The 24,919-nt window shown below is 57.8% G+C and overlaps 1 protein-coding gene across 5 annotated transcripts in view; it reads right to left on the bottom strand.

Moving 5' to 3' along the window:
* Window positions 1-267: 267 nt before the first annotated feature.
* Window positions 268-24,919, bottom strand: part of SDK2 (sidekick cell adhesion molecule 2) — a 40,950-nt gene continuing 16,298 nt past the window's right edge. The window contains exons 3-45 of one of the 5 annotated variants that reach the window (XM_085522967.1): window positions 19,068-19,174; window positions 18,253-18,400; window positions 16,879-17,012; window positions 15,863-15,974; window positions 15,518-15,708; window positions 15,327-15,410; window positions 15,057-15,251; window positions 14,803-14,919; window positions 14,467-14,634; window positions 14,153-14,255; window positions 13,812-13,988; window positions 13,597-13,733; window positions 13,227-13,374; window positions 13,017-13,157; window positions 12,739-12,920; window positions 12,392-12,507; window positions 11,477-11,672; window positions 11,181-11,279; window positions 10,791-10,982; window positions 10,581-10,702; window positions 10,404-10,513; window positions 10,172-10,322; window positions 9,831-10,068; window positions 9,638-9,753; window positions 9,326-9,515; window positions 8,991-9,089; window positions 8,526-8,720; window positions 8,246-8,447; window positions 7,946-8,049; window positions 7,771-7,841; window positions 7,474-7,609; window positions 6,833-6,889; window positions 6,483-6,584; window positions 6,203-6,318; window positions 5,336-5,522; window positions 5,100-5,237; window positions 4,872-5,048; window positions 4,614-4,739; window positions 3,806-3,970; window positions 3,525-3,665; window positions 2,701-2,839; window positions 2,440-2,566; window positions 268-1,499 (exon numbers count right to left, since the gene is read on the bottom strand). In XM_085522967.1, coding sequence (XP_085379093.1) covers window positions 1,146-1,499; window positions 2,440-2,566; window positions 2,701-2,839; window positions 3,525-3,665; window positions 3,806-3,970; window positions 4,614-4,739; window positions 4,872-5,048; window positions 5,100-5,237; window positions 5,336-5,522; window positions 6,203-6,318; window positions 6,483-6,584; window positions 6,833-6,889; window positions 7,474-7,609; window positions 7,771-7,841; window positions 7,946-8,049; window positions 8,246-8,447; window positions 8,526-8,720; window positions 8,991-9,089; window positions 9,326-9,515; window positions 9,638-9,753; window positions 9,831-10,068; window positions 10,172-10,322; window positions 10,404-10,513; window positions 10,581-10,702; window positions 10,791-10,982; window positions 11,181-11,279; window positions 11,477-11,672; window positions 12,392-12,507; window positions 12,739-12,920; window positions 13,017-13,157; window positions 13,227-13,374; window positions 13,597-13,733; window positions 13,812-13,988; window positions 14,153-14,255; window positions 14,467-14,634; window positions 14,803-14,919; window positions 15,057-15,251; window positions 15,327-15,410; window positions 15,518-15,708; window positions 15,863-15,974; window positions 16,879-17,012; window positions 18,253-18,400; window positions 19,068-19,174 — 6,310 coding nt within the window. In that variant the 3' untranslated portion in view covers window positions 268-1,145. Of the gene's footprint in view, window positions 1,500-2,439; window positions 2,567-2,700; window positions 2,840-3,524; window positions 3,666-3,805; window positions 3,971-4,613; window positions 4,740-4,871; window positions 5,238-5,335; window positions 5,523-6,202; window positions 6,319-6,482; window positions 6,585-6,832; window positions 6,890-7,473; window positions 7,610-7,770; window positions 7,842-7,945; window positions 8,050-8,245; window positions 8,448-8,525; window positions 8,721-8,990; window positions 9,090-9,325; window positions 9,516-9,637; window positions 9,754-9,830; window positions 10,069-10,171; window positions 10,323-10,403; window positions 10,514-10,580; window positions 10,703-10,790; window positions 10,983-11,180; window positions 11,280-11,476; window positions 11,673-12,391; window positions 12,508-12,738; window positions 12,921-13,016; window positions 13,158-13,226; window positions 13,375-13,596; window positions 13,734-13,811; window positions 13,989-14,152; window positions 14,256-14,466; window positions 14,635-14,802; window positions 14,920-15,056; window positions 15,252-15,326; window positions 15,411-15,517; window positions 15,709-15,862; window positions 15,975-16,878; window positions 17,013-18,252; window positions 18,401-19,067; window positions 19,175-24,919 lie in introns of all 5 variants that reach the window. The other 4 variants (XM_015880098.2, XM_015880096.2, XM_085522968.1 and 1 more) reach the window with 4 other exon arrangements.

Genomic DNA, 24,919 nt, shown 5'->3' with positions numbered 1-24,919 from the left:
AATGGGGAACACATCAAGGTCAGCCCAGAGTAGCTGGCTGCGTCTTGTCTGTGTCACAGGGAAACTGAGGCAGCGTGGGCAAGATGTGCCACTAACACCACTAGCACCGAGACCACCAGCCCCATAGGTTCCAAGGACAATGCAGCACCAACCAGGGAGCTGTGTGCTGAGCTGTGTCATAGAATTGACTTTCAGTGCAGCAGGATGGATAAACATCCCACCAGCTCCTTCTCCAATGCAGTGTGGTGACAGACAGGTGAGACGGGGTCATCCTCAGGCTGTTTATTGGCATCTCTCTTGGTGCAGCCCCACCAGCTGGTGCCTGGCTCACCAACAGGCAATGGAAGGAGGGGGGGTGGGGAGGTTTGCTATGCAGAGAGCACCAAAACCACCCCCCTCTCCAGCCCCAGAGCACCCTGGGCATCACCACCACCGTGTGCCCCTTGGGCTCCCAGGCCTCTGCACAAAACAGAATTAAAATAAAAACACCTCCACGCTACCAGAGAGGCAGAGGAGCGGCCACAGTCACTGCATCACCCCACCGAGTCCTCTCCAGGTTGCAAATCATAGGGAACATCAGCACCACTTGCACCCCTGGGGGCTCTGCTGGGGGGCTGTGCTGGGCCAGGGGCAAACACAGAGTGCAATTCATTGTTCATGTGGCTGCTGGCCCCGTTTCTCAGAGGTTCCAGGCTGGGGGGGCTTCACCCCTCTGAGGGTTACACAAACAGAGCCCCTCTCCCCATGCAGTCTCCTCTGTATCACTACCCATTCCTTGTGGGACCCACGGGTTGGGCTGTGGCACAGCCAGGGCCCCTCTGCAGCCCTGCACCCCAGCCAAGGAGTCCACAACACAGAAAGCTTCGACTGAAAAGAGAAGCGAGGTTCTGCCCCCCAGCCCCAGCACCGTCCCTTGGCTTCCTGCTCCAAGTCCTGCTGAGAAAAGGAAAAAGCCTGAACCTCAGCAGCCCCTCAACATCTTCCTCCTCTTTTCCTCCTCGCTGTTTATTTCCTTGATTTCTTGGACTTTTTTTTTAAATTTTTTTTCTTTTTTTCTTTTTTTTTTCTTCATATTTTTGTATTATTATTATTCTTTTGGCTCTCTTTGTTTCGTGTGTAGTTTTCTTCCGGCTCCCCTTGAAATATCAAACAAAAGAAGAAAAGCCAGCAATGGGGGCTCTGGAGCCGGGAGCCAGGCTGCTGGGAGGGCGGTACAGGGTGCCAGGCTGACTGGGGGGGTTGCCGGGGGTCTGTGGGGTGGGAGTCCTGCTGGCTTTGGGTCGGAAGAGGCTGCCCTGCTGTGTGGAGGTGCTGTTGGAGAGGGGTGTGTGGTCAGGCTCCCCGGAGTCGCTCTCAGTGTAGCTGTAGGCTTGTGCCCGTGAGATGCCCTTCTGCTGCCGTCGCCATGAGTTGTAGTAGGTGGGGTCACTGATGTAGTGGTTGACAAAGGAGTGGGCTTTCTGGTGGCCCTGGTCCACCTCGTACTCGCTGTCGCTGCCCTAAAGGACAGAGCAAAGGGTGAATGTAGGGCAGAGCCGCCCATCACCATAGAATAAGTGTATCCCCAAGCTGGAAGGGACCCACAAACGAACATCAAAGATGAGCTTTCCCAAAAGATGGAGGGGATGGGAATGGCTGCAGCGCCGCAGGGGCGGTTCTGCTTTCTGCTCAAGTGAAATAAAACCTCGCACAAAAGGGCTGCGTGGCCCTGGGGCCCCCGCTGTCCCCGGGGTATGGGGACGGGGGTGCTGGCGGGCGGCCGCCTGCCTCCTGCTCTCGGTAATTGGATTCAGCTTCTCCTCGGAGCGCACAAAGGGCCCTTTGAGGGGCGGCGGGGAAGCAGCACCGCGCCAGCTTTCGGCTCTCGCTGCTCTTCACAGCTCCTCAAAGACACTCGATCCCCGCAGAAGGGAATGGGGCTGGGATCCGCCAAAGGAATCGGTGCAGGGGGAAAAAAAGGGGCTGACCCTGCCTGGGGACAGGGCTGTGCCACTAGGCCCCCCCCCCTAAAGCTTCAGTCTCCCCTTTATTGCTGCTTTGCAGCATCCGGCCCCGGGGGGGGTGATGCTCAGTGCTCCCTGGGGGCTGTGCTACTGCCCGGCCACAGCTGCCCGCTGCTCCACGAGGACACAACAGTGCCATTCTGCAGGGTTGGCAGAGCTGTGGCCGTTGCCATCAGTGACCGGGCAGCAGGACAGTCCCCAACCCCGCACTATCCCCTGCAGTGCCACATCCCCTGCACATAGGTCAGGGGCTGTGCCAGCTTCCCACTGGATCTGTGCCGTGAGGCCGTGGGGAAGCACTGCTTAAGGGCATGGGACAGGCAGTGCTGTCCCCAAAACGCACCCTGGGATTTGTACAAGGAGGGCTCCCAGCCATGCTCATCTTTCTCCCAGCCCCTGAGCCCCCACATCCCAACCCCATTAGTGCAGTGAGTACCTGGGAGTCAGAGACCTCGGAGGGTTTCTCTGTCAGGCTGCTGCTCTCGGCTGGGATCAGGTCGTTGTACTTGGTCACATCCTCATCTGAATAGTGCAGGCTGCCAGGGCTGGGGCGCGGTGGGGACCTTGGGGACAGGCAGGTGCTCAGCTCAGGGACACAGCGAGATGCCCCCAAACACACCAAGAGCCCCCCCCAGGACTCTGCCCACGGGCACAATGTCTGACCAGCTCCCTCCTGCCCCACGGTGTGGGCTCCTACCGGGTGTAGATTCCATTCTTTCTGCAGAAGGAGTTCTTGACGGAAAGGCGCCGGTTGTTGAGCTCCAGGGCAGGGAAACTGCTCTCATCCAGGCTCACCATCTCACCGTGGGTCAGGGCGTTTGCCTTGGAGCCATTCCCTGCAGGACAGAAACTCAGCATCCTGCAGGCTCCCTGAGCTCTCCAAATGGGGAAGCAGCATGGGGTTGTCCAGCCCCATCCCCTGCCCCAACCCATGCCCACACTGGGGACAGTGCAGTTCAGGGACACCCATGAGATGCCCTGTGCCCCCAGCAGCGCCAAGCTTTGGCTCACACTCTGCCCTGCTGTACTGCCTGCAGCTCCCTCCAGCTCAGCGGCTGTTTGCTTAACGAGGAGGTCTGGATTTTCCCCACAATTTGAGCCCTTGATACAGCTAAGAAAACAGGGCTGTGTTTGACTAATCCCAGTGACCTCCGCCAAGCCCCTGAGCTGCCCTGACTCCACAGCTGACAGCAAGACAAGCCGTTTATTTAATCCTCAGCTCCCAGCACTCCCCATGAAGCACACAGCATCTTCCTGGGACATCAGAAGAGCCCCAGAGCAGTCACCCTGAAGCAGACTGGGTGCTGCTCTATGTGCTCACCACCCCATTCAGAGCCCCCAGAAGCAAGTAGGGCTGCCCTGGAGACTCTGATATGGGGCAGGGCTCTGCAGCCCCCCCAAACAATTCCCCATTGCCCAGCATGCAGCCTCCCCATCACACAGGTACGTCATCCTTTCTGATGTCCCCAGCAGGTCCCCACAACTGTCACCACTCCAAGACAGCAGAACCTCAGTGCTCACCTGAGTCTGACTTCTTGGCATACTTCTTGCTCTGCCCACGAATGATGAGCACGAAGACGAGCAGGAGGATGAAGATGAGACCCACCAAGGCAATAACGACCAGGAACCACCACTCCTCATAGAAGGGGTTGGCTTTCTGGGCTGGGGCACAGCATGGGAGGGGATCAGAAAGGGACTGGCAGGGGTGGGCAAACTGATATAGATAAGGGGACCCCGGGAGGGTTGTGAAATAAGGATAAGCAACAGGAGACAGCATTCCTTGGGGGTACCCCTGCGGCTACCTGAGACAGAGGGGGACGGTGTGCTGGGGGTCCCATAGCCATAGTCATTGACAGCGATGACACGGAAGTCGTAGCTGACCCCCTGCTTGAGGATGTCCATGCTGAAGGTGTAGGAGGTCACTTCTTTGGGAATGTCTTTGATGAGAATGTCCCAGAGTCCCTCATCTGGACGAGAGAAGGGAATGGAAGGGGGAATTGATTTCCCCTTACAACCCAGGCAGGGAATGTGCTCCCCTCTGCAGCTCCTCTCCCATTCCCCCCCCATACACCCACACTGGGAGCATGTCCTCTGCCATCTGGATCCAAGCTCGCTCTCTGCAGCATCATTAACACACCGTAGCACCCCACAAAGCTCATTTATCACCACCCTCCTCACGGCCAAGGGCAAGGCAGCTCCCTGGGGAGCACACAGCACTGGCCCCCCATTAGCAATTGGTCAGATCATCTGCGCTGTGATCTGCAGCACAGAGAAGTCATTAGTGTCAGGATAGAGGCGAAAGAGCAGCTGTGCCTGCAGCTCCCTGCTGTAGGATGGGGACTCTTGTCCATGCCCTCCCAGTTCAGGATGGCCTCAGTGCCCCTTGGTCCGATTTCCCTGTCTGAGGGGACACCATGACTTCTATGACTGTGAAATCTGAGCTGCTTGGTGACTCACTCACCCCTTCCCATCTATCCCTTATTGCCATTCTCAGGGCAAGCACATGGCCAACACCAGCTCCTAACCCAGCCCACTGCATGTCCAGAAAGAGCTGGTGCTCCCTGCCTCGGTTTCCCTAAGCCCAGAACACCACTGGTGGAGCTGCAGTACCTGAAGGCCGAGCCTCAATGACGTATCTTGTGATGGGTCCTTGGCCAGGGTCTCCACTCGTCCAATGGATGGTGATGGCTGAGCCATAGCGGGAGATGAAGGGCTCTCCAGGAGGGCCAGGGGAACCTGGGGACCCAGAGCAGAGCTGGTGGCACGAGGGGACAATCACATGGGACCCACATGGGAGTGAGCACCAGGGAATTGTCCCCAGCCATATCTCCTCTGTCACCCCAGCACCCCCCAAAGACCCCCCACTACCTTCTCCTGGCCCCGTGGTGATGTTTGCTTCAACATCTGGTCCATAGGCGAAGGTTTTAGCCCGGATCCGGAACCGGTAGGTGATGCCCTCAGCCAGGTCCTTCACCTTCATCCACAATGGGCTGTTTCCCTTCACATCCACCGTCACAATCTTACTGACACCTGCAGGGATGGACGCTGAGCCGGGACCCCCCCGAGTCCCCTCAGATGCCCCCGCTGTGCCCTCACCGTCCACGGGCATGCAGGGCTCATAGACCAGCCTGTAGCCCTCCAGGATGCCATTGGGCAGCGGTGGTGGTTCCCAGGACACGTTCACTGATGTGGTGGTCAGCTCACTGAATCGGATGGAGCCAGGGGCGCTGGGGGCTGTAAGGGAATGTGGGGGGGCAAGGACAGCTCAGTGCTCCTGGGGACCCCTCAGCACCACATCAGCACTGCCCTGCGGAGCTGTGCCATGGCCCCACCTGCCTGCTGTGTCCGGGCCGTAACTGGGGTGCTGCGGGGTCCATCTCCAGCAGCATTGAAGGCAGCGATGCTGACCCAGTAGGAGGTGTACCCCGTCAGGTTCTTCAGCTTCACCCCAGTCTCGGGCAGGAAGAGTGTCTTCACTCGTGCACTCTCGTTCTGCCGCTGCGCCTCCCAGAAGTGGATCTGCAGGAGGAGAGGTGGCACTGACACCCCAGCTTGGTGTGAGCGATGCCAATTCATTCCCCCTCCCCACCAAAACCTTGTGGTGCTCAGCCAGCTGGCACAGCCCTGCTCTAAGCCCCCATCCTGGAGTGGTTAGAGCTCTGGGTATGCCAGAGGAAAAACCCAGCCCTGCTCCAGCATGCTTCTGGTATGGCTCCAGGCAATGCCAGGCATCAGACAGACCGCTGCTTGTATCTGGCTCAGGGACAAGCATCGCTGCACTGCACATCAGTCATGCTGAGATCAACTCTGAGCTGTGCCCAAATCAGGGCAGGGCTGGGAAGGAGGGATAACGATGGATGCGGATCTAGAGTGTAGGGCAGGGCAGCCCGGCTGCATCCCCATCAGTGACCCTATCAGATCCCCAGCAGCACCCCGCATCGGGAACCGGGAGCATCCGAGGACCGAAGTCGCCCTCTGGTGCCCAGAGACGGGCAGAGCCATCCAGCATGTCCTTCCCCATCAGCACACACAGCATCTCCCTGGGAAACCAGCATCCTCCGACCACACTCACACAGCATCTCCCCAGCACCTTCCCAGCTCACCCAGCACACTGCCAGCCTCTCCCCACATCCTCCCCATAGCCCCAGTGTCCCACAGCCCCAGCTCAATGCTAACTCTCAGGTGATGGAGCCCGGTACCTTGTAGCCCTGGATGTCCCCGTTCTGGGTCTCAGCGGGTGGTGGCTCCCAGGTGACATCCAGCTGGGTGGCAGTGGCTGCCTTCACAGCCACGTTCTGCGGTGCTCCAGTGGGCACTGTGCCGAAGGAGGGGGCATTGTCACAGCTCAGCTATGACAAGGTGGGGGGAAAGCCCCCCCTTGATGTGCAGTGGCTCATTGGAGCTGTAAAGAGGGGACGCAGGGGGGGCACAGGGCAGAATGGAGTACCAGGATGTTTCAGCCCCCTCTGGCAAACTCACCTGCTTCACCCACAAAGACCTCATGGGGGGGGCTGGGGGGTCCCTCACCCACTGCATTGTACACACTCATGCGGATCTCATAGCGCCGGTGCTTGTTCAGGTCTGTGAGGAGAGAGGAGATGGGAAGGTGGCATTCTGCTCACCCCAAGGGACCCCACAGAGCCCCCCTCCCCACCAAACAGGAGGGTGTTCCCAAGGGGCAGTAGCAGCAGACAAGCAGAGTTGTCCCCTGGGCACAGAACATGAGGATTCACCTCCCTGAGTAAGCAGACAGAGGGGAGAGACACAGGGGGGTGGCAGTTTGGGGGGGGGGACAGGGGCACAGAGGAGTGTGGGGAGCAGTGACTTACTGTCCAGTTCGTACTGGGTGAGGGACACCTCGCTGAGGTTGTGCACGGTGTAGACAGCTGGGTGGCACGGAGCAGTGAAAGCAAGCAGTGTTAGTCCTCCTCCCAGCACTGCCTCCCACCCAGGGCACCCCATAAGGAGCCCATCACCTCTGAGGGCTGTCACAGCACTGAGGAGCCCTTCAGTGCCCCCATCCCATGAGTGGGACAAGCAGGATCTGGGCATCAGGGACCCCAAAGGGGACCAAATGCTGCTGGAAGCAGACTTGGGCTCTACCCTCATCCCTCATGTCCCTGTTGTTCCCTGTTGTGACCCCATTCCCTCCAGGGCCTGAGGATGGCAGCACACAGACACACGCACAGCAGGAACATCACACAGACACCCGTGTTACTTGCACACTTATGGACACTTGTGTGACAGGCACAGAGGGGTCTGAGCACAGCAGGACTCAGCCAGCACAGCACAGTGTATTAAGGACAGCCTGACTTGGTAGCACAAAGGTGACAGCTCCACAGATCACAGCTTGGCTCTGGGATGGTCCCCAGCACTGAACACTGCACAGGACGCTCCCCTGCTGCCCCCCACCCACCACCACTGTGCCCCACATGTCCCTGTGCCTCCTAGTGGGGCCACAAACACTCACGGGTGAGCTCAGCCCACGTGGCGCTGGGGTTGCCAATGCTATGCAGGGTGAAGCCACGCAGGCTGTCGTACAGCAGCTCACGGTAACGGAGACGGAAACCCAGCAGGATCCCATTGATCTTATCCTCAGATGGGGGCTGTGGAATGGGGAAGAAGAGGGGCTGCTCTGAGCCAGTGCCCCTGGGATGGCTGTCCCCAGCCTCAGCAGGGTGCCTTGTACCCAGTGCCCAGCCTTGGAGAGCCATGGAGGGATGCACAGCACTGGCACCCCTCAGTGCCACCTCCATGGGGACAATACCTGCCAGCGGATGAGCACAGACGTGGTGGTGTGTGGGGTGACAGAGAGGATGGTGGGGGCTTCCTCGGGGGCTGTGGGGCACAAACAGGCAGTAAGGCTTGAGGGACATGCAGGACACCATATGAGTGCCATGCAGGGAGGCACAGCACCACCCCCAGCCCTTACGGGCACTGACCTGCCTGCAGGGTAGTGAGTGACTCTGACTCCTCGCTGTACTCGCTGTCCCCGATGTCATTCGTTGCTTTCACACGGAACTTGTAGGATGTGAAGGGCTTGAGCCTGAATGGGAACAGAGCGGGATGGGGACAGTGAGGCTGGCATGCACTGCTTGGGCTCCATCCCTCCTACAGTGCTTCACAGCCCTGCTGCAAGCGCTTCCCATCAGGCAGGGAAACTGAGGCACTGGGCAAGTGCCCCAAAGCAGAGCCCATCTCTCAGCAACCCCACCACGACCTGGCATCATTCCGTGCCTCACCTGTCCACAACGAAGGCTGTGGCATTGTGGCTGATGGATGCAGGGTGCAGCGCCCACTCACCACTGGGCAGCTCACGGGTCTGCACCGTGTAGAAGCGAACAGGGGAGAGCCCGTCACTGCCCGGCTCCCAGGACAGAAGAACACTGCGGGCACGCACGTCCTCCTGCCGCACCAGTGGCTTACTGGGGGGCTGTGGGCGATCTGGGGGAGGGAAAGGGCTGGGAGCATTGTAGGCACAGCACTGGGATGCTGAGCCACAGGCTGGACCCCCCCCTATACCTCTCTTCTCTGTAGTCACCACGAGGGCTTCGGCTGCCTCTCCCCAGCCCTTGCGGGTCTGTGCTGCGATGCGGAAGAGGTAGGTGGCCTCGGGCTGCAGTCCAGTGGCTGTGTACTGCCGTGTGCTGGGGCCCAGCACCTCGCTGACAGCAGAGCTGGCCGAGGTGGTGTTAAGGCGGTGGGTGAGCCGGTACGCTGCAGGGATGGGGGTGGTATTATGGAGGACAGCCTCTCAGCACTCCCCTTTGACTCCCCCTCCATCCCTGCCCTGCTCTGAGCCTGCAGTGAAGGGGTCTCTCCCTGCTGTTTACAGCTGAGCTTGCTGCTGTGAGTGCAACAGGCTCTGAGATGCTCAGGGGTGGCATGGAGCTGGCCCCTGCCCCTCCTATACTGTTCCTGGCTCCTACAGGCTCTCTGTGTACATCTGCAGAGCATCATGGCATGGCCACAACAGCTCCCACCTACCCAGGATGATGCCGTTGGGGGCTGTGGGTGGTTGCCAGATGAGCCGCACAGAGGTCGTCCTCACTTCAGGGAACAGCATCCCCACGGGAGGCCCAGGTACTGCAATAAGAGAGATGGGGTTTACCATGGAGCTCATGAGTAACTGCGGATTGCCTGGCCCTATGCAGATAGCACCCATCCCCATCCTCTGGGAATGGCATCTTGTGTGTCCAGGTTAGAGAAGCTCCAAGGAGCAGAGACAGGAAGAGATAGAATGGGATGGCATGACCTTAGGCACCCTGGGTACCCTTCACCCCCCTTGGGATCTTTCTGCCCATCTATGCACTGACACTCACCATCATCCAGAGTCCTCTCGAGGATGGGGGGCCGGCTGGGCACCCCATCCCCAATCCTGGTGAAGGCCAGCACACGGATCTCATACAGCATGAACTTGCCCAGCCCTGTCAGCTGGGCGCTGCGGGAGGCATTGCCCTCAGCCAGCCAGAACTGGGCACGTGCTTCCGAATCCTTTTCCTTGTACATCACCTGAAACAAACTCATGTGACACAGCTGAGCTTCCCGGGTCCCCCAGGGTGGAGCAGCATAAGCTCTCAGATGCAGAACAACCTGGGCAGGGCACAGGCACTGGGGCTGGTGTAGCTGCTCACCTTGTAGCCCAGGATGAGGCCGTTGCAGTCCGCCTCGGGGATGTCACTCCATCGCACCAGAATGCTGCTGGAGGACGTGGCCTGTGCTGACACATTGCTGGGGCCAGAGGAAGGCACTGGGGGGGATGGCAATGAAAGATCAGCACTAGGAACAAGTGCAGGTCAGCATTGGGCTGGTGGGAGCTGCTGGTACCTGACTCCCGCGTGCGTCCCAGCACCAAGTGGCTCCAGGGCCCCGAGCCGATGGCATTGAAGGCTTGGACCTGCACCCGGTACTCAGTCCACTCCTCCAGGTCCTCGATGGTGTACTCCCGCTCCACACGGTCATGGATGACGTGCACCACTGCCCGCCCTCGCCCATCTGAGCGCAGGTAGCGGATCCGGTAGCCCACCGAGTCAGGGTTCCCATTGTACTCCTGCTCCAGGAGGGGCTGGCACAAACAGTCACCATCATTCCTGATGTCCCACAGCCTCTCTGGGCTGTCCCAATGGACACTGTGCCCACAGGTGCAGACCCTCAGGGTCCCTCCTCACCATCCAGCGCAGCCACAGGCTGGTCTCACTGGCCGTCCGCAAGGTGACATTAGCAGGTGCCACATCTGGGGGGGCCTGAAGGGTCTGGATCCTCCGGGAGGGTAGGCTGGGGGGGCTGGTGCCCACGATGTTCACCTGCCGCATGCGGAAACTGAGAGGAGAGAGAATGGTCACAGCAGGGAGCAGAGTGCTCCGGTCCCCTGGGAAGGACAGCACAGCCCTGGTCACTTGCCTGTAGTAGGTGTAGGGATTTAGATTGGGCACTTCCATGGAGCGGGCATCGGGCTCATTAGCCAGCTGGTGGATGAGCCCCCACTCTTCGGCCTCACCATTATGGCCCACCTGCAGGAAAGCAGTTGGGTGAGCCGCCCCCTGGCACCCCTTTCACCACCCCATAGCCATCTCGTACCTGTGCCTCCACCTGCCAGCGGGAGATGGAGGTTTTGCCATCATAACCCGGGCGAAACTGGAGGGTGACGGAGCGGGGACCGATGTTGGAGATGCCCAAATTGGTGGGGGCACCTGGGAGTTCTGTGGGGACAGAGCAGGGTGGGTGGCACCAGCTGCTCGCCACCAACACCAGCTGCATCCCACGGGGTTCCCACAACACCACGCTCACCTGGTGGCACTCCTGAGGAGATGGTGGAGGAAGAAACCTGGCCCTGGCCCTTGGAGGTCATGGCAGCCACCTCGATGGTGTAGGTGGTGAGGGCAGTGAGGCCGGTGACGCGGTACTCCAGTGTAACGTTGGGCAGGTAGTGGGTCACCCGTGTGTTGGTGCGGTTGTATTCCTCCCAGGAGATCCGGTAGCCTGAAGCACACCCCATGCCATCAGCTCCCAGATGCCAACCCCATGGGGCTGAGCAGGGTGCAGGGAGATGCTGCAGGAATAGGGTCATGGGAGATGCTGCTGGGTTGGAGGGCAAGTTGCTGCGAGGTCAGGGATTGGGGGAGATGCTGTGAGGTTGATGCAGACAAATGCTGCAGGGTTGGGGCTCAGCATCCCTACCTGTCAGAATGCCATTCTTCTCCAGGGGCTCCTGCCAGCTGACCTTCAGGGATGTGTCCAAGATCTCACTGAAGCTCAGGTGTCCTACAGGACCAGGCACTGCCCAAAGACACACCAGGCTCAGCACACAGCCACACGGGAGCCCACAGGACCCCACACAGAGCAGGTTCCCCATGCACAGGGCTTCCCAGGGCTCATGGGCACCCCATGCAATATCCTCCCCAGCACCAGCAGGACCAGCCCCACATCACCAGGCTGCTCACTGCCACCCCGGGGCGCACAGAGCCTCCCCGTACCGTCCTCGTGGGTGCGCACCAGCTGGGGCGGGCTGCGCGGGCCGTCCCCTGGCGTAGTGAAGCACAGCACTGACGTCAAGTACTCAGTGAACTTCTTCAGCCCCACCACGTAACCCACATGGACACTGTCCTGGAAGTTGGGCCTCACTGTCACCACCGTCGCCTCTTCCTCATGCTCTGGCTCCCAGGCAATAAGCTGCAGGAATCATAGCATCACAGAATATCTCATGTTGGAAAGGATCCTTCCATGCTGGAAGAAGATGCACCGTGGTCCCCACTACACCAGTGCCATCCTCCAAGCATCCCCAGCCCCCTTTATTTATTCAGTGTTGATTAAATATCAATTAATGATGCAGGGAGCACTTGATGCTGTCTAACCGGTACGTGTTTACCCTCATAAGCTGATATGGAACGCACACTTGGTGATTAACTCCCATTGATAACAGTGCGTAATCACCCGCTTGCCTTCATTTAGGAGGTATGTTTGGGCATTTAATTGGTATTGTGCAAGATAGCCTATAGCAACTTAATTAAATACTAATTAGGCCCTAAAAATACTAATCAAAAATACTAAGTGGCGTTTAATAAGAATGTTAAATATCCTACTTGCTCTGGTTATCTCATTCAGCGGCAATTAAATTCCTGAACTTCTTTTGAGTGGATTAAGAAACAAGTTTAATGTTTCAATTCAATTTAATTAACGTAAATTTGAATTAATTGCAAATTGCAATTAATGACAGAGACTCCGAGACCACGCAAGTGTTAAATCTCAGTAAATATTGTCCTAACAGTTGGGCCGGAATCCATTAAAATGGCTGAGAGAGGCTGCAAGGAGGAATCACACTGCATTGTGTGGGTTGGACAAGGTGCTTCCTGCTGCACACTTCTTGGGGAGATCTGCATGTAATCCCTCACCTTGTAGCCCTGATTGATGCCGTTGATGAACTGGGGGCTGGGAGGGTTCCAGGTGAAGCGGATGGTGGTGGAGTTGGTGGCCTCGGTCTGCACGTTGCCCGGGGGCACAGTGGGCACTGGAAAGATGGAGGGCGTGCTCGCAGCAGCTCTGGTTCTGCTGAGTCTCCTCCCTCAGCACAGGGACCAGGAGTGCCTCATCTTGGGGCCATGCCCATGTCTGGTCCCTGTGCACACCCCTGGTATCCCCCACCCATCCACCTGAAGCCCATCACCCCCATGGCACAGCAAGGCCAACCAACCCCCCACCCCACTGGTGCAACCACCAAGCCCCGTCCAGCCCTGCCTACCTCCTTGCAGCGTCCACTCTGTCACCTTCATGCTGTACACCCCCAGGCCAGCGCTGTTGTACGCCGCCACCTCAATCTCATAGTTGGTCCAGATGATGAGGTCCTCCAGGAGCAGGTTGTTGACATCAGCATTGGTAATGTTCTTGAACTGGTAGCCCACGGGCAGCCCGGCCAGGCAGTACCTGGGGACCAGCTGCCATCAGCACTGCACTCAGGGACAGTGGGGAGAGTGCCCACTGACAGGGATGGAGTGCCCACGCTCCATCACAGATGCCTACCGGATGATGTAGCCCTTGAGGACACCATTCTGGTGGCTCTCAGGGGGTGGCTGCCATTGGATCATGATGGACTGGTTGGTGCGGCCGCTGGCGATGACGTTCTGGGGGGGTGCAGAGGGAGGTTCCTCGGGCAGGGACACTCTAAGGGGCACCAGGTGAGGATGAGCGCTCAGCCCAACCACAGACACATGCCCCACCACCACCGCTCACCTCTCCGTGTCCTTGCTGAACTGGCTCCTGCCCACATCATTGACAGCACACAGGCGGAATTGGTAGGAACGGGCAGGAACCAACCCCCGCACCACCACCCATGTCAGCTCAGGGTCAACACTGGCCAGCAGCACTGTCCAGGGTGCATCTGTGGGGAGAAAGCAATGAGCAGGTGGGGGATACAACCTGCAGGGTTCCTGCATCCCCTGCCCACGGGCTGAGCAGTCCAGTGGTCCTCAAATGCAGCATCTCCTTCCCATCCCAGTGTGATGACAGAGACCAGCCTCCAGCCCACATCACCAGATGGGGACAGCAGAGCCACCACCAAGGGGACAACCCCAGGGTCTGGGGGGTGGACACAGCCCCTTACTGTTCTCAGAGATCTCCACGAGGTAACGCAGCAGGGGGCTGTTGCCATCGAAGGGCTTGGCCCAGGTCAGGTTGATGGCCCGCTTCTCCAGGGGGCTCAGGACGGCCACAGGACTCTCGGGGGCATGGGGGAGCTGCCTGGACGGGGCGGGGGACATGGTGGTTAGGGCTGGGGGCACAGGAGGGCACACAGCACCTGTGGGATGGGGGTCTCACCGGACACGGAGGTGGGCACTGCGTGAGTCATTGCCACCAGCTGAGAGCACCTTGCAGGTGTAGGTGCCGATGTCCCCCGACCAGGTCTGGGAGATGTGCAGGGTGCCTGTCTCATCCAGCCGCAGTCGGGGGCCGCTCTCTGTGCCCAGTGGTGCACCATCCTTCTCCCAGACGTACCTGCAACCAAGCAGGAACACAGTGTGGTTCTGGCACCCTGCAGCCCCCCAGTAGGGGGGACACAGTGCTGGGATCCCTGCATACAGGGCACCAGGTGGCACTGCAGGACCACCGAGCGCCAGCACAGAGCACATCCAGCTCCCTCCCTGGGCCCCGGCCCCCACCTGACATCCACACTGGGGTCGTGGGTGACACCGCAGCTCATGGAGGCCCTGGTGCCCTTGATGACACTCTGGTCCTGCGGTGGGTCGGTGATGCGTGTCCGTGCTGTGGGGGGAAAGGATGAGGGAATAGCACTGAGGGGCTGCAGGGCGCTGGTGCAGGGGCTGAGACACCTGGCTAATAGGACTGGGGACAGTGCCACAGGTGGCTGTGTGGGTGCAAGTCTAAGCATCTCTCCATGCACAACAGCCACATTCTAGTGCCCACCCCTCACACCACACCCAGCAGGGTCTGATCTGCAATGCAGGCACCTTACCCCAGACCACCAGGTCAGCAGAGGCTTCATCCACACCACGGGAGTTGGTGGCCAGGCAGGTGTAGGTGCCGGCATCAGCCAGGTGTGCAGGGCTGACAAGGAGGCTGCCCGACTCCAGCAGGGTGAAACGTGGGAGCTGCACTGAGCCACTGGCCAGGATCCGCTCCCCTGGGGGACACAGGGGGGTCCGTCACCCACTGCCATCAGCCAAGCCTGGTGGCCACATGCTCAGGGACCAAACCAGGAGGACGAAAGTTTGGTCAAGCCCTGTGCAACGAACTTGCCAAGGACCCCCTGGACCACGCAGGCAGGGCACCGTGCCCCCAACCCCTGTACCTTTCTGCCAGGTGATGGCTGGGCGTGGAGCCCCCGAGGTCTCACAGTTGAGGATTACAGACATGCCATCGATCACCGTGCTGTCCTGGGGACCCCTCGTGATGTTGGGAGCGATGCCTATGGAGCAAAAAAGACACACAAACACCCCTGAAGCCCTTCCCAGTGCTTAGTCTTGGCACAGGAGTCTGTCCCTGTCTGGGGGGTCTCATCCCACATAGGGCATCCCGGGCTCTGGGATGGGGGCTGACACCTACTGGTCACAGCCAGGTACGTGGTGGTCTGCACCTCTCCGGCTGCATTGCGGGCAAAGCACTGGAACATGCCAGTGTCGTCAGGGAGCAGCCCGCTGATCTGCAGGCTGCCATCTGCCAGCAGTTGGAAGCGGGACAGCTGCTCCGGATGGATGAGGGATGCGTCCTTATACCAGGCCATGTCAGGAGGTGGCACACCTGAAAGGACAGGGTGGTGTCAGGCATAGGGACACAGTAGGTACAAGATCAGGACGGGCACAGAGTGCAGTTCACCTTTGGCTTGGCATGGAATGGCCACCACCTTCTCCATCTCAGCTGTGATGTGCCTCTCCGGCTCCTTGACAAACTGTGGGGGCTCTGCAAAGGGAAACACAGAGACAGGCAGCGTTAGCACTGGGATCCTCTGCATCAATCCCAGGGGGCTGAGCCTGGCCCCACTCATTGCATGCACAGCAGTGCCTCACCCAGCACGGACAGGTAGGCGCCCTCAGCCACAGCAGGCACACTGCTGCTGCGCAGCACAGCCTCGCACTCATAGTAGCCGCTGTCACCCAGCGTGGGGTTGAGGATGGTGAGCCGGCGGCTGTAGTCGCTGATGCCGCTGGAGATGGGCACGCCATCCTTCTTCCAGATGATGTGCAGCTTGATCAGTGGCCTGGGAGGGGCAGGAGGATGCCATGAGCCAATCCCCTCTGAGCCCCATAAGCTCCTTCTACCCCATGGCACACCTCACCCCTGGGTTTGCAGAGCTGATGAGGGTCCCCCAGCCCCATCCCATCCCATCCCATCCCATCCCCGCCGCCTCTCACCTGGCATTGGCCACACACTCCATGGTCACCTCTGAGGTCCCAGCCACCACACTGGTGTTCCTGGGTGGGACAATGATGGTGGGTGCGATGGGATCAGCGGGGCCACCCACATCTGGGGAGAAGCAGGTCAGAGCAACAGCCATCAGCACCCCCCCTCCATATGCCATGGGGAGGGGGGACAGGAACCACAGGCCTGTTCACTGTGGCATCTGGGAGTTTCTCAGCTCCCCATTCACCCCCTCCTCCCATAGGATCCTATAACACCCCACAGCCTCCACCCCATACAGCAGCTCCTACGCGGTACCAACTGGCAGAGAAAGAAGAGAAGGGAGTATATAAAGCAAAATAATTGCAACAATAAAAAACCCTCATGTAGACGCTGTAAAAATGTGATCGCTGTGAAAGCTGCTGATATAGCTGAATCCATAAACATGGGCTCTAAGTTGTTTATTACGCACCAGGATGCCAAGGTACGGAGTGGCTGATTAATGGGGCAGGTGGGAAAGAGGGACAAGCACAGCCCTGCATGGGAAGGTATAACAGACATGGAGAGAACAGCAGGAGCTGGGACAAGAGGATCAGTGCCACTTCAGGACATGTTCCTTAGGGTGGGATCATCACCCAGACAGGAACCAGAGAGAGGACCCAGGGGACAGGGGCACATGGTTATCCTATAGATCAAGGCTGATCTAAAGCAACACGGAACAAGAGTGGGCTTTGGACAGCATAGGGGCAACAGCAGGGCAGCAAAGGGGCTACATGGCACCATCCTGTCCCACATCCATCCCAGCACCTAAGGGCACCCTGGCAGCACTGTGACTGGGATGGCACAGGGAGAGGTGCTGTGCTGCTGCTACAATTAGCACTTACTGCCATCTGCAGCACGGCCCGAAGTGCCTAAATAAATTTGGAGGCAGCCAAGCCATTAAGTCAGCAGAAGCGGAGCCTCCAAAGAGATTTACTGCAAATTAAAGGTGGGTGGCAGCCAGGCTGTGCCGGGGGAGCAGGGCACTCACTGGCCACGGTGAGTGTGATGGGCTGGCTGGTCTTGTTGTCTCCATTCTTGTCATTCACTGCCTGCACGTAGTAATGTCCCGCATCTGGGGCCACCGTGGAGAGGATGACGAGGGTGTTCTCCAGCGTGATGGCTCTGTGGGGTGAGCATGGCATAAGGGATGTGAGCCCCCCCCATCACCCCACCCTGTTGGGGGGAGATGGGATCAGACCATCCCGAACCCAGTGGGGAAGCAACTGATGTATCAGGACCCTCAATCCCCCTCCTCATGGGTATGGATGAGATCAGACCATCCCAACCCCAAATACGTGCCCATCATGTGGGGGAGCATAGCTCAGCTACTGACCCTATAAATGAAGCCACAGTCAGAGCCCCACACTGCCCACCCACCCTTCCATGCACAGCGGATAGTGCAGATTAATAGGGCCCACCTTATTTATTTATTTATTCTTATGGAACGATCTAATCTGCTGGAAACATAAAATGGTTTGGGGAGGGGGGGGGGAAGGCAGTGGGAAAGTAGAGGAGGGGGGGAGGAGGAATATATTTTACCATTAAATATGAGATAAAGGAGTTTTATCTCCTCAATCCTGCTTTGCAAATAGAAAAGAGACCGGTTCAATTCCTGCATAATGTGGGTTACAAATTCAATTCCCGCACGCCGTGCTGCCAGCGATGGGCTCAGCGTGCGGCCCCATAGGGACACCCCACACACACACACCGTGCCCGCTCCAACACATCAGCTGCTTCCCTGGCATGTGCTGAGTCCCCCCCTCTTCCCCCCCCCCCCAAGGCTATTTTCTTCTTTTTTGTTGTTGAATTTATTTCCCCGATGACAAACGGTCGCCAAAGTCCCTCCCTGGGTTTTAGTGCAACAATCTCAAGACATCTGTTAAACATCCTCACTGCTGGTTGAACAAGGACGGTGGCAGCTGAGGGAAATGGAGTATCTCTGGATGCTGGGGGGATACTGGGGTATAACAGGGGGATACTGGGATAGGGGGTACTGGCAGAGTACAGGGAAGATACAAGGGAGAGATACTGGGATAGTACTGGGGGGATACTGGAGAGGTATTGGGGTAAAGTGGGGGGTACTGGGAAGACACATGGAGGATACCAGGGAGATACTGGGAAAGTAATGGGAAGACATAGAGAAGATACTGAGAGAGTACTGAGGAAATATTGAGGGGACACCAGAGAGGTACTGGGGTATACTGAGGGGGTTGTATTGGAGAGGTACTGTGAGAGCATTGGGAAGATACAGGGAAAATACCAGAGAGAATAAAGGAAAGACACAAAGGAGATACAGGGACAGTACTAGGGAGATACTGAAGGGACACTGGGGAGGTACTGGGGCATGCAGGTGGGTACTCACATGCGGCTGCTGGGGGAGATCTTGCGCCCATCACGGAACCAGGTGACCTGGGGCTGGGGAAAGCTGGCGATGCGGGGTGCCCGGATGACGGCTGCCTCTCCGTGGGACACACTCTGCTCTGTCTCACTGTCCTCAAAGCTCCCCATGTCTGTGGAATGCACAGGAGAGCAGTATTGGGAAACAGAAGCATGGGGACACAGAGGGATCCATCCCCAGCAGGGAACAGAAATGGACTCCCCACAAAGATGCAATAGGGCCATGCTGGGCTCTGCTCTCCCATCCCAAGGGCTGTCCCAGAGCTGATTAACCCCATCACCCACAGGATGCAGTGAGGAGGGCTCAGCCCTGGCACTGCTCACCAATCCCTGCAGGGAGAAGCAAAGCACAACCCTGGCTCCACACACATGGTAGTACTATCACTGCCCTGCACAGCTGAGAAAAAGCAGAAGCGAAGCAGGGTGCATTGAGAATGGGAAGTGGGGGGGATTTTTATTGACTTCCCTTAATTGCTGTAATTAAAAACATGTAAAGAATCTCTTTTTAATGACTTTGCCATTATCATTAGTTGTCAGCACAGCTGCCTTATTAATTTCCCATTAGCTCCCTGATTTGTCATTGCTCCTCAGGAAGGGGTTGATGAGGACAAGACTGGGGGCATCCCATAGGGAAGGGACAGCAAAGAGGGGACACAGAGCCACCATCCCCAGCACCCCAATAACCCCCACACTGATCCCCTCCACCTCCCCACCCAGGGGCAGCCCATCCCAGTCCCACCCCTCCCATCTCAGGGCTGCCATCCCATAGCTATCACTTACAGGCCACTTGCACCTCGGTCTGGCGCTGTAGCAGGGCTCCCATCCTGTTGCGGACGATGCAGCGGTAGAACCCAGCATGTGTGCGGTCCAGTGAGGTAATCATGTACCTACAGGATTGGGGAGCACTCAGCACACAACCCCCAGGAGAGGCTGCAGGTCGCAGGCCAGCACTGTGTTTGCTGTGCCAAGTGCTGACCCCCTCCCCAACAAGCAGCTGCTGGAGGTGTGTGTGCAATGTGCCCCTCTGGGCATGCAGGCAAGGCCACACTTGCTGTAGGAACACCCTTAGTCCTAACCAGTTCCCCCCAGGGGTCTCACAGCCATGGTGCCAAGCACACTGCCATGCTCCTTCCTGGTCCATCCCCCTCCTATCTGCGTGGTTTGGAGCCACCAAAGGCAGAGATGCAGCTTTGGACTTGCAGATGGTGCCACCTCCTCCACAAAACCAACCTGGGGATGCTTTGCCTGGGACGCCCCCTCCCACACACAGCTCCAACAGCCTCATCAGGGCACAGACGCTGGACACTGGGGCTGTCCTGGGGGTTCTGAGCAACCCAGCTGCCCAAAGCCCCTCCCCAGCCCCAAACACACCCAGAGTCTGAGCACCACTCTGCAGCTGAGCCACCTTATCAGTCCTACTGCCCTCGTGGCTGCTCTTATCAGCCACCAGACCTGCAAGCTGATAAGCAGATAAAGGGAACAACCACATCTCCACTCATCTGCCTCCGCCCAGCATCACCCCACTGTCACCAGAACTTCAAGGGTTATTCCCACTCCCTGGCATGGACACCCCCATCTGCTCCATGCACCCCAGAACGGGCTGCATCTCCCCCAGCCTCACAGGCAGCAGCCCCACAGGGGACAGCTCTGCATCACTGCCTCCCAAACAAGGAGTGCTCGGAGATAAAGTGGAGAGGGAATAAATAAGAAAGCACCAGCCCTCCTCACCCGAAATCCAATCTTGCATTAAAGAACGCCGCGGGCTGTTGCAGCAGAGCTTTGTTTGTTCTTTTGATAACAGAGCGTAAATTAAACTTTCATAAGGCACGAGGAACACGTCCCCTCTGCTGGGGATCTCCTGGTGTGGGAGCTGGGATGGGGGCTGCCCCCAAGCCAGGGTGGATGCTCAGTCCCTGCCCCACGTGCAGGAGTTGCACATGGGAGTTCTGAGCTCTGGGGCCAGCCCCAGGCTGCTTTGGGGGAGCTGCACTGTGGAGCAGGGCTGGGTTTGCATACAGAGATAGCACCTATGGGATCTGGGTGTGGAATGGGAGATGTGGGCATTCAGGGGTGAAACAGCTGGGATGAACTGCATCCCCACTGCCAGGCATGGTGATGGTGGCAGCCCCAGAGCAGCACGACACTGCCACCCATATGGGCATGAACAGGGCAGGATTTGGAGGGTCTGAATTTGGAGGGGTCCCATCTTCTTATGAAAAGGAGATTTGGGGGTTGGGGGGGGTCACACAGCCCCAATGAAGGGCATGCTGTGTGCCAGGGACTGCCCGTCCCTACCCAGAAGGGAGGATGCCCTTTGGGAACGAGTCCTTGAGTGTCACGGCTGATATTTAAAACGATCCCCGCAGGCTTTAAATAAGATATTTCAATTCCAGGGAGCTGTCAGGAACGGATGCGGACACCAGAAATAATGGGCACGCTCTCCTTGTGTTGTCCTCGCCTATAAATCACACACACGTAGAGCAACTCCCAACCACACAGACAGACAGACAGACAGAAGCCAATGCCCACATGAACCCCACGCATGGAACCCCCCGGCCCTCCCTCCACACCCCCATCATGCTCAGAGCACCCCCCAATGTGACACATCCCCTCTGCAGCACCACATCCCCCTATGGGCATGGGGAGGATTCGCCCCCACAAGCCCAATTAGCAGAGCCCTGGCCCCGTGCCGCTGGAGCTGGAGGAGCTATTACAGCAACCAGCTTTGCACACACCTAAGCGGATGAAAATAGCCCAGAGAAAGGAAATCAATTACCAGGCGCAGTCTGGCCTGCAGTTATTAAGCAACGTGAGCGGAGACTTTGTTCTCTGCCACTTGGCTTCTGCAGAGCCTCCATCCCACATCGCTCCCATGTAATTTCCATGAGCGTGGCCACAGGAGGACAGGGACTGAATTTGTGCTGCTCAAGGAGCAGGGAGGCAAAGGGTGCAGTGCAAAGCCCCCGTGGTTCCAGCTGGGGGCTGCAGCACCCAAAAGCTGAGCTGACCTGGTTGCTCTGCCTACATGCATGTACTGCATGGGTTCAGGCTGGGACAGAGGTCCTGCCCCACTCCCAAAGCATCCCTGGCTGCTGACGCCTCTGTTTCAGTGTTTGTTTGTTTTGCTTTTAAGGATGGAGGTTGACAAGGCATTGTGCATGGGGAAAAAGCACTTCTGAAGCAAGAAATGACCCACGCGTCAAAACATGCCGAGATGGCAAACAGCCACAGTCTCAAGGCTCAGTCGGGATGTGGCTGTACCATGCTCACACTGGGGGCCCTGAAGTCAGAAGCCACATGCCAGGGGATCACAGCTCCACAGAGCTGCCAGCAGCAGGAGGAGGATGGGGCAGATGCATGGGCTTACATAGGAAACCACGTCCTGTCCATCCATCTATGCAACCCAGAAGTGCCTGCCCCATTCCTGTCAGCAGCTCAGCTGTGCTCATGGAAGCTTCCCAACCCCTGTGGGGCTCCAGCAAGAATGAGAGCTGCAAATACTCTAATCCCAATCCCAAAGAAGCAGCTGCTTTCAATCACACACAGACATCACACCCACACACCACAGAGAGAATGACCCCAAAGGAAAAGTAACCCCAAAGACACCCCCTCCACTTCCCATGGGCGCCTGTGCAGGGATCCCTCCCCATCACTGTGCCCATATAGCACAGCACAGAGACAAGCCACAGCCCCTCTCATCCAATGCAAGGCACTGGCAGCACGGACACCACAGATAAAGGGCCCCAAAATGCTTCCTGCTCTGCTCCCCAGCACGCTGCCTTGTTATTGTAGGGTCATTAACAGTACCCCCACACTCCAGCACAGCACTGCCCCAGCCCTGGCTGATGCTTGCGCCTCTATTATTGTAGGGTTGCTGAGGAGCGTGGGGCTGACACTGCAGAATTATTATTAGATTGAGGGGGTGGAGAGGGGCCGGGAAAAGCACCAGCCAAAGGATTTGATCCATCAAATTTAAAGCCAGAAGAATACAGAAATCTGCACGGTTCCTCCAATGCAGCACAGTAACAGCAACAGCTGGATCCGATTTTGGATAGAAGTGCACTGGCACGGCCCCCTTTGATTAATATCCTGTATAACGACTAATTAATTCTAGAGGGGACATGTATTTGAATAGTTACTGTGTGATAATGAAATGTCAAGTGAGCATTAAACACACTTAGCAGAGGTTTAACAACTCCCAGCGCCTGAGCCATGTGCCCCAGCACCTCACCCTGCACCGGGTTCCTGCTCAATACAGCTTAAATACACCCCCTAGTATTTCATCAGCCCCCATTAAGCGTGTTATTGAATCTCAATTAGCTCCCAATCGGAGAGGGCTATGTTTGGACACACACAGCTAGAGCCATCATCTCACTGCACACCAGAAGGGATTCCTTCAGGTGAGGGAATTACAAGGGCTCCATGAATCGCTGCTTCTATTGGCCCTGCTGGAACCCTGAGCCAATTAATAGGGAGCTTTTGCATCCCAAGGGCACCAGCAACACCCCCCCAATCTGCCCTTACCCATTCCAAAGCGCCACACGGTGTCAAAGCACAGCAGCCCCAACACACAGCAGGACACAGCACTCACTTAGCCTGCCTGAATCCTCCCCCTCTCTACTTATCAGCTCTTGTTAATTACATTAATGAATGGCAATTAGTGCCCCAGGTTGTGCTTCACACCTGGGCTGGCACAGAACTCACCCAGCAGCCAGCAACGTGCTCCTGGTGGGCAGCATCACATCATGGGGGGGGGGGCACCTTGCATGCCCCCAGGCTGTGTCTTTGTAGGGGGGTCCCAGATCTATCTTTGAGGGCTGAGGTGATGGGGACGGGGGCTGAGCTGAGGGGGCTGGGGGGTGATTCTAACAAGGAGATGTGGGGCTGCACTTTGCCCACGGGGAGCGCTGGGAGGATCAATGGTACAGATGTTGTTTTGCTGGAGAAGTGAGGTGAGCAGCACCGCGCTGAGGCTGGCACGTGTCAGAGCTGGATTTTTGCTTTCCTGGGCTCTGAGTTCCTGGCAAAGGTTTCTTTCTGGGCTCAGCTCCGGATTTGCTGGGCTCCTTGTGGGTATGGATGGATGTGGGGAGAGGAAAGAGGGCTGACTGAGCAGATAGGAGATGCTTCTCCATGCATGGGAGTCTGTCCAGAGGTAATCCATGTGTAAAGCAATTTCCAAAGGCAGCAGGACTCGATGCAGTCCTTAATAGGACAATCTCATGTGATGAATTACCAGACCTAACTAATCTGCATGTTAAATTTCTGCTGTGAGAAATAAATATCCTCAATTCACCAGAGAAACGCTTTCCTTCGGAGGATTTCATTAAAGGCATCGAGCCGCCTGATTTGCATGTTATGATTCCTGGTACGAGAAGAAGTCAGGCTTTGGAGAGAGCTCATGGGAGAGCCTGGCACCAGAGCAATGGTGTGAAACAGAGATGGCCCTGGAGAGTGCAGAGCTGGTGTGCCAGGCCATGGAAGCAGAGCATGGGGGATGGACACACTGCGTGGTGCCCAGGCATTGGGTCCCATGGGAGAGCCATCCCCACGCATCCCATGGATGGAGGATGTAAGTGGGGATGGAACTGCTGGTCTCTGGTCCCCAGCAATGCTCCTAAGTAGGGGATAGCTCTGGGCATGTGCATCGTCCCCTGGGGGTGCTCCCAAGGGAGATGCAGATCTGCCTGCATGTGGAGCCAAGAGAATCCTCAGCCTTCCTACAGCCCCCAAGGATGTTCCCATGGGGGATGGCTGTGTGTGTGCAGACTCCCCACTACCTTGTGGTCCCCTCTCGCCTGTGCTCCCCAGAGATGCTCCTGAGGAGACGGCTCTGTGAACACACAAAACCAGCCCGACCCCCACCACCCTACAACCCCCACCTGCTTGCAGTCCCCAGAGATGCTCCCAAGAGGGGATGGCTCCACACACACATGGTCCCCAGGGATGCTCTCAAATGAGGAACAGCTCCATGCATTCACAAAGCCAGGCTGGACCCAGATCCCTGGTGCTCCCCCAGGATACTCCTCAGCAGGGCAGCTCCACCCGCACGCAGAGGGATGTCCTTGTCCCTTGCTGGCCCAGCACCAGGGACCTGCAGAGCCCATTCCCCACCTGCCCTTTGCCACACGCCAACGAGTCGCTCCCGTTGCAAGCTGGCGGCTGAATTGCTGCGGGAAGGAAAGGGCAGTTGCTATAGAAACACGCTGCCAAATTGGGAGAGAGCAACTCCTCTCCTTATAACATGGGAGCAAGCTTGTCCAGGCAAGCAGACTGACAAGGGCAGCTCATGGAGTAGAGGGGCTACGAGCCCCAGCAACTGGGAAAATGGCTAGATGGAGCAAAATGGTAGAACATGTAAAAGGCACAAGGCTGGGAGCAACTGGAGGGGCAGCCGGGATGTGCTGATGCAGGAAGGGATGCAGGGAGGAGCAGGGAGGATGCTGAGGCCAAAGGCTCAATGACACACTGACCTGGTGAGGAAGCATGGCTCCCTGGGCAAGTGGCCTTGATGACAAGAAGGTGTGAACTGCTATGGGTCCCTGGGGGTGTCCCTGCTGCCCACAGAGCCCACACGTGGGTATATAGCAGCCCCATGTGAGGTTTTGGCTGCACCCCACACCACCAAGGTA

The sequence above is a fragment of the Coturnix japonica genome, chromosome 23 (genome assembly GCF_054131305.1).
Source record: "Coturnix japonica strain WE chromosome 23, WE-NBRP24, whole genome shotgun sequence".
NCBI classification, from domain to species: Eukaryota; Metazoa; Chordata; class Aves; order Galliformes; family Phasianidae; genus Coturnix; species Coturnix japonica.
The sequence above is the reverse complement of the archived record's forward strand: the minus strand, read 5'-3'. Positions and strand labels throughout refer to the sequence as shown.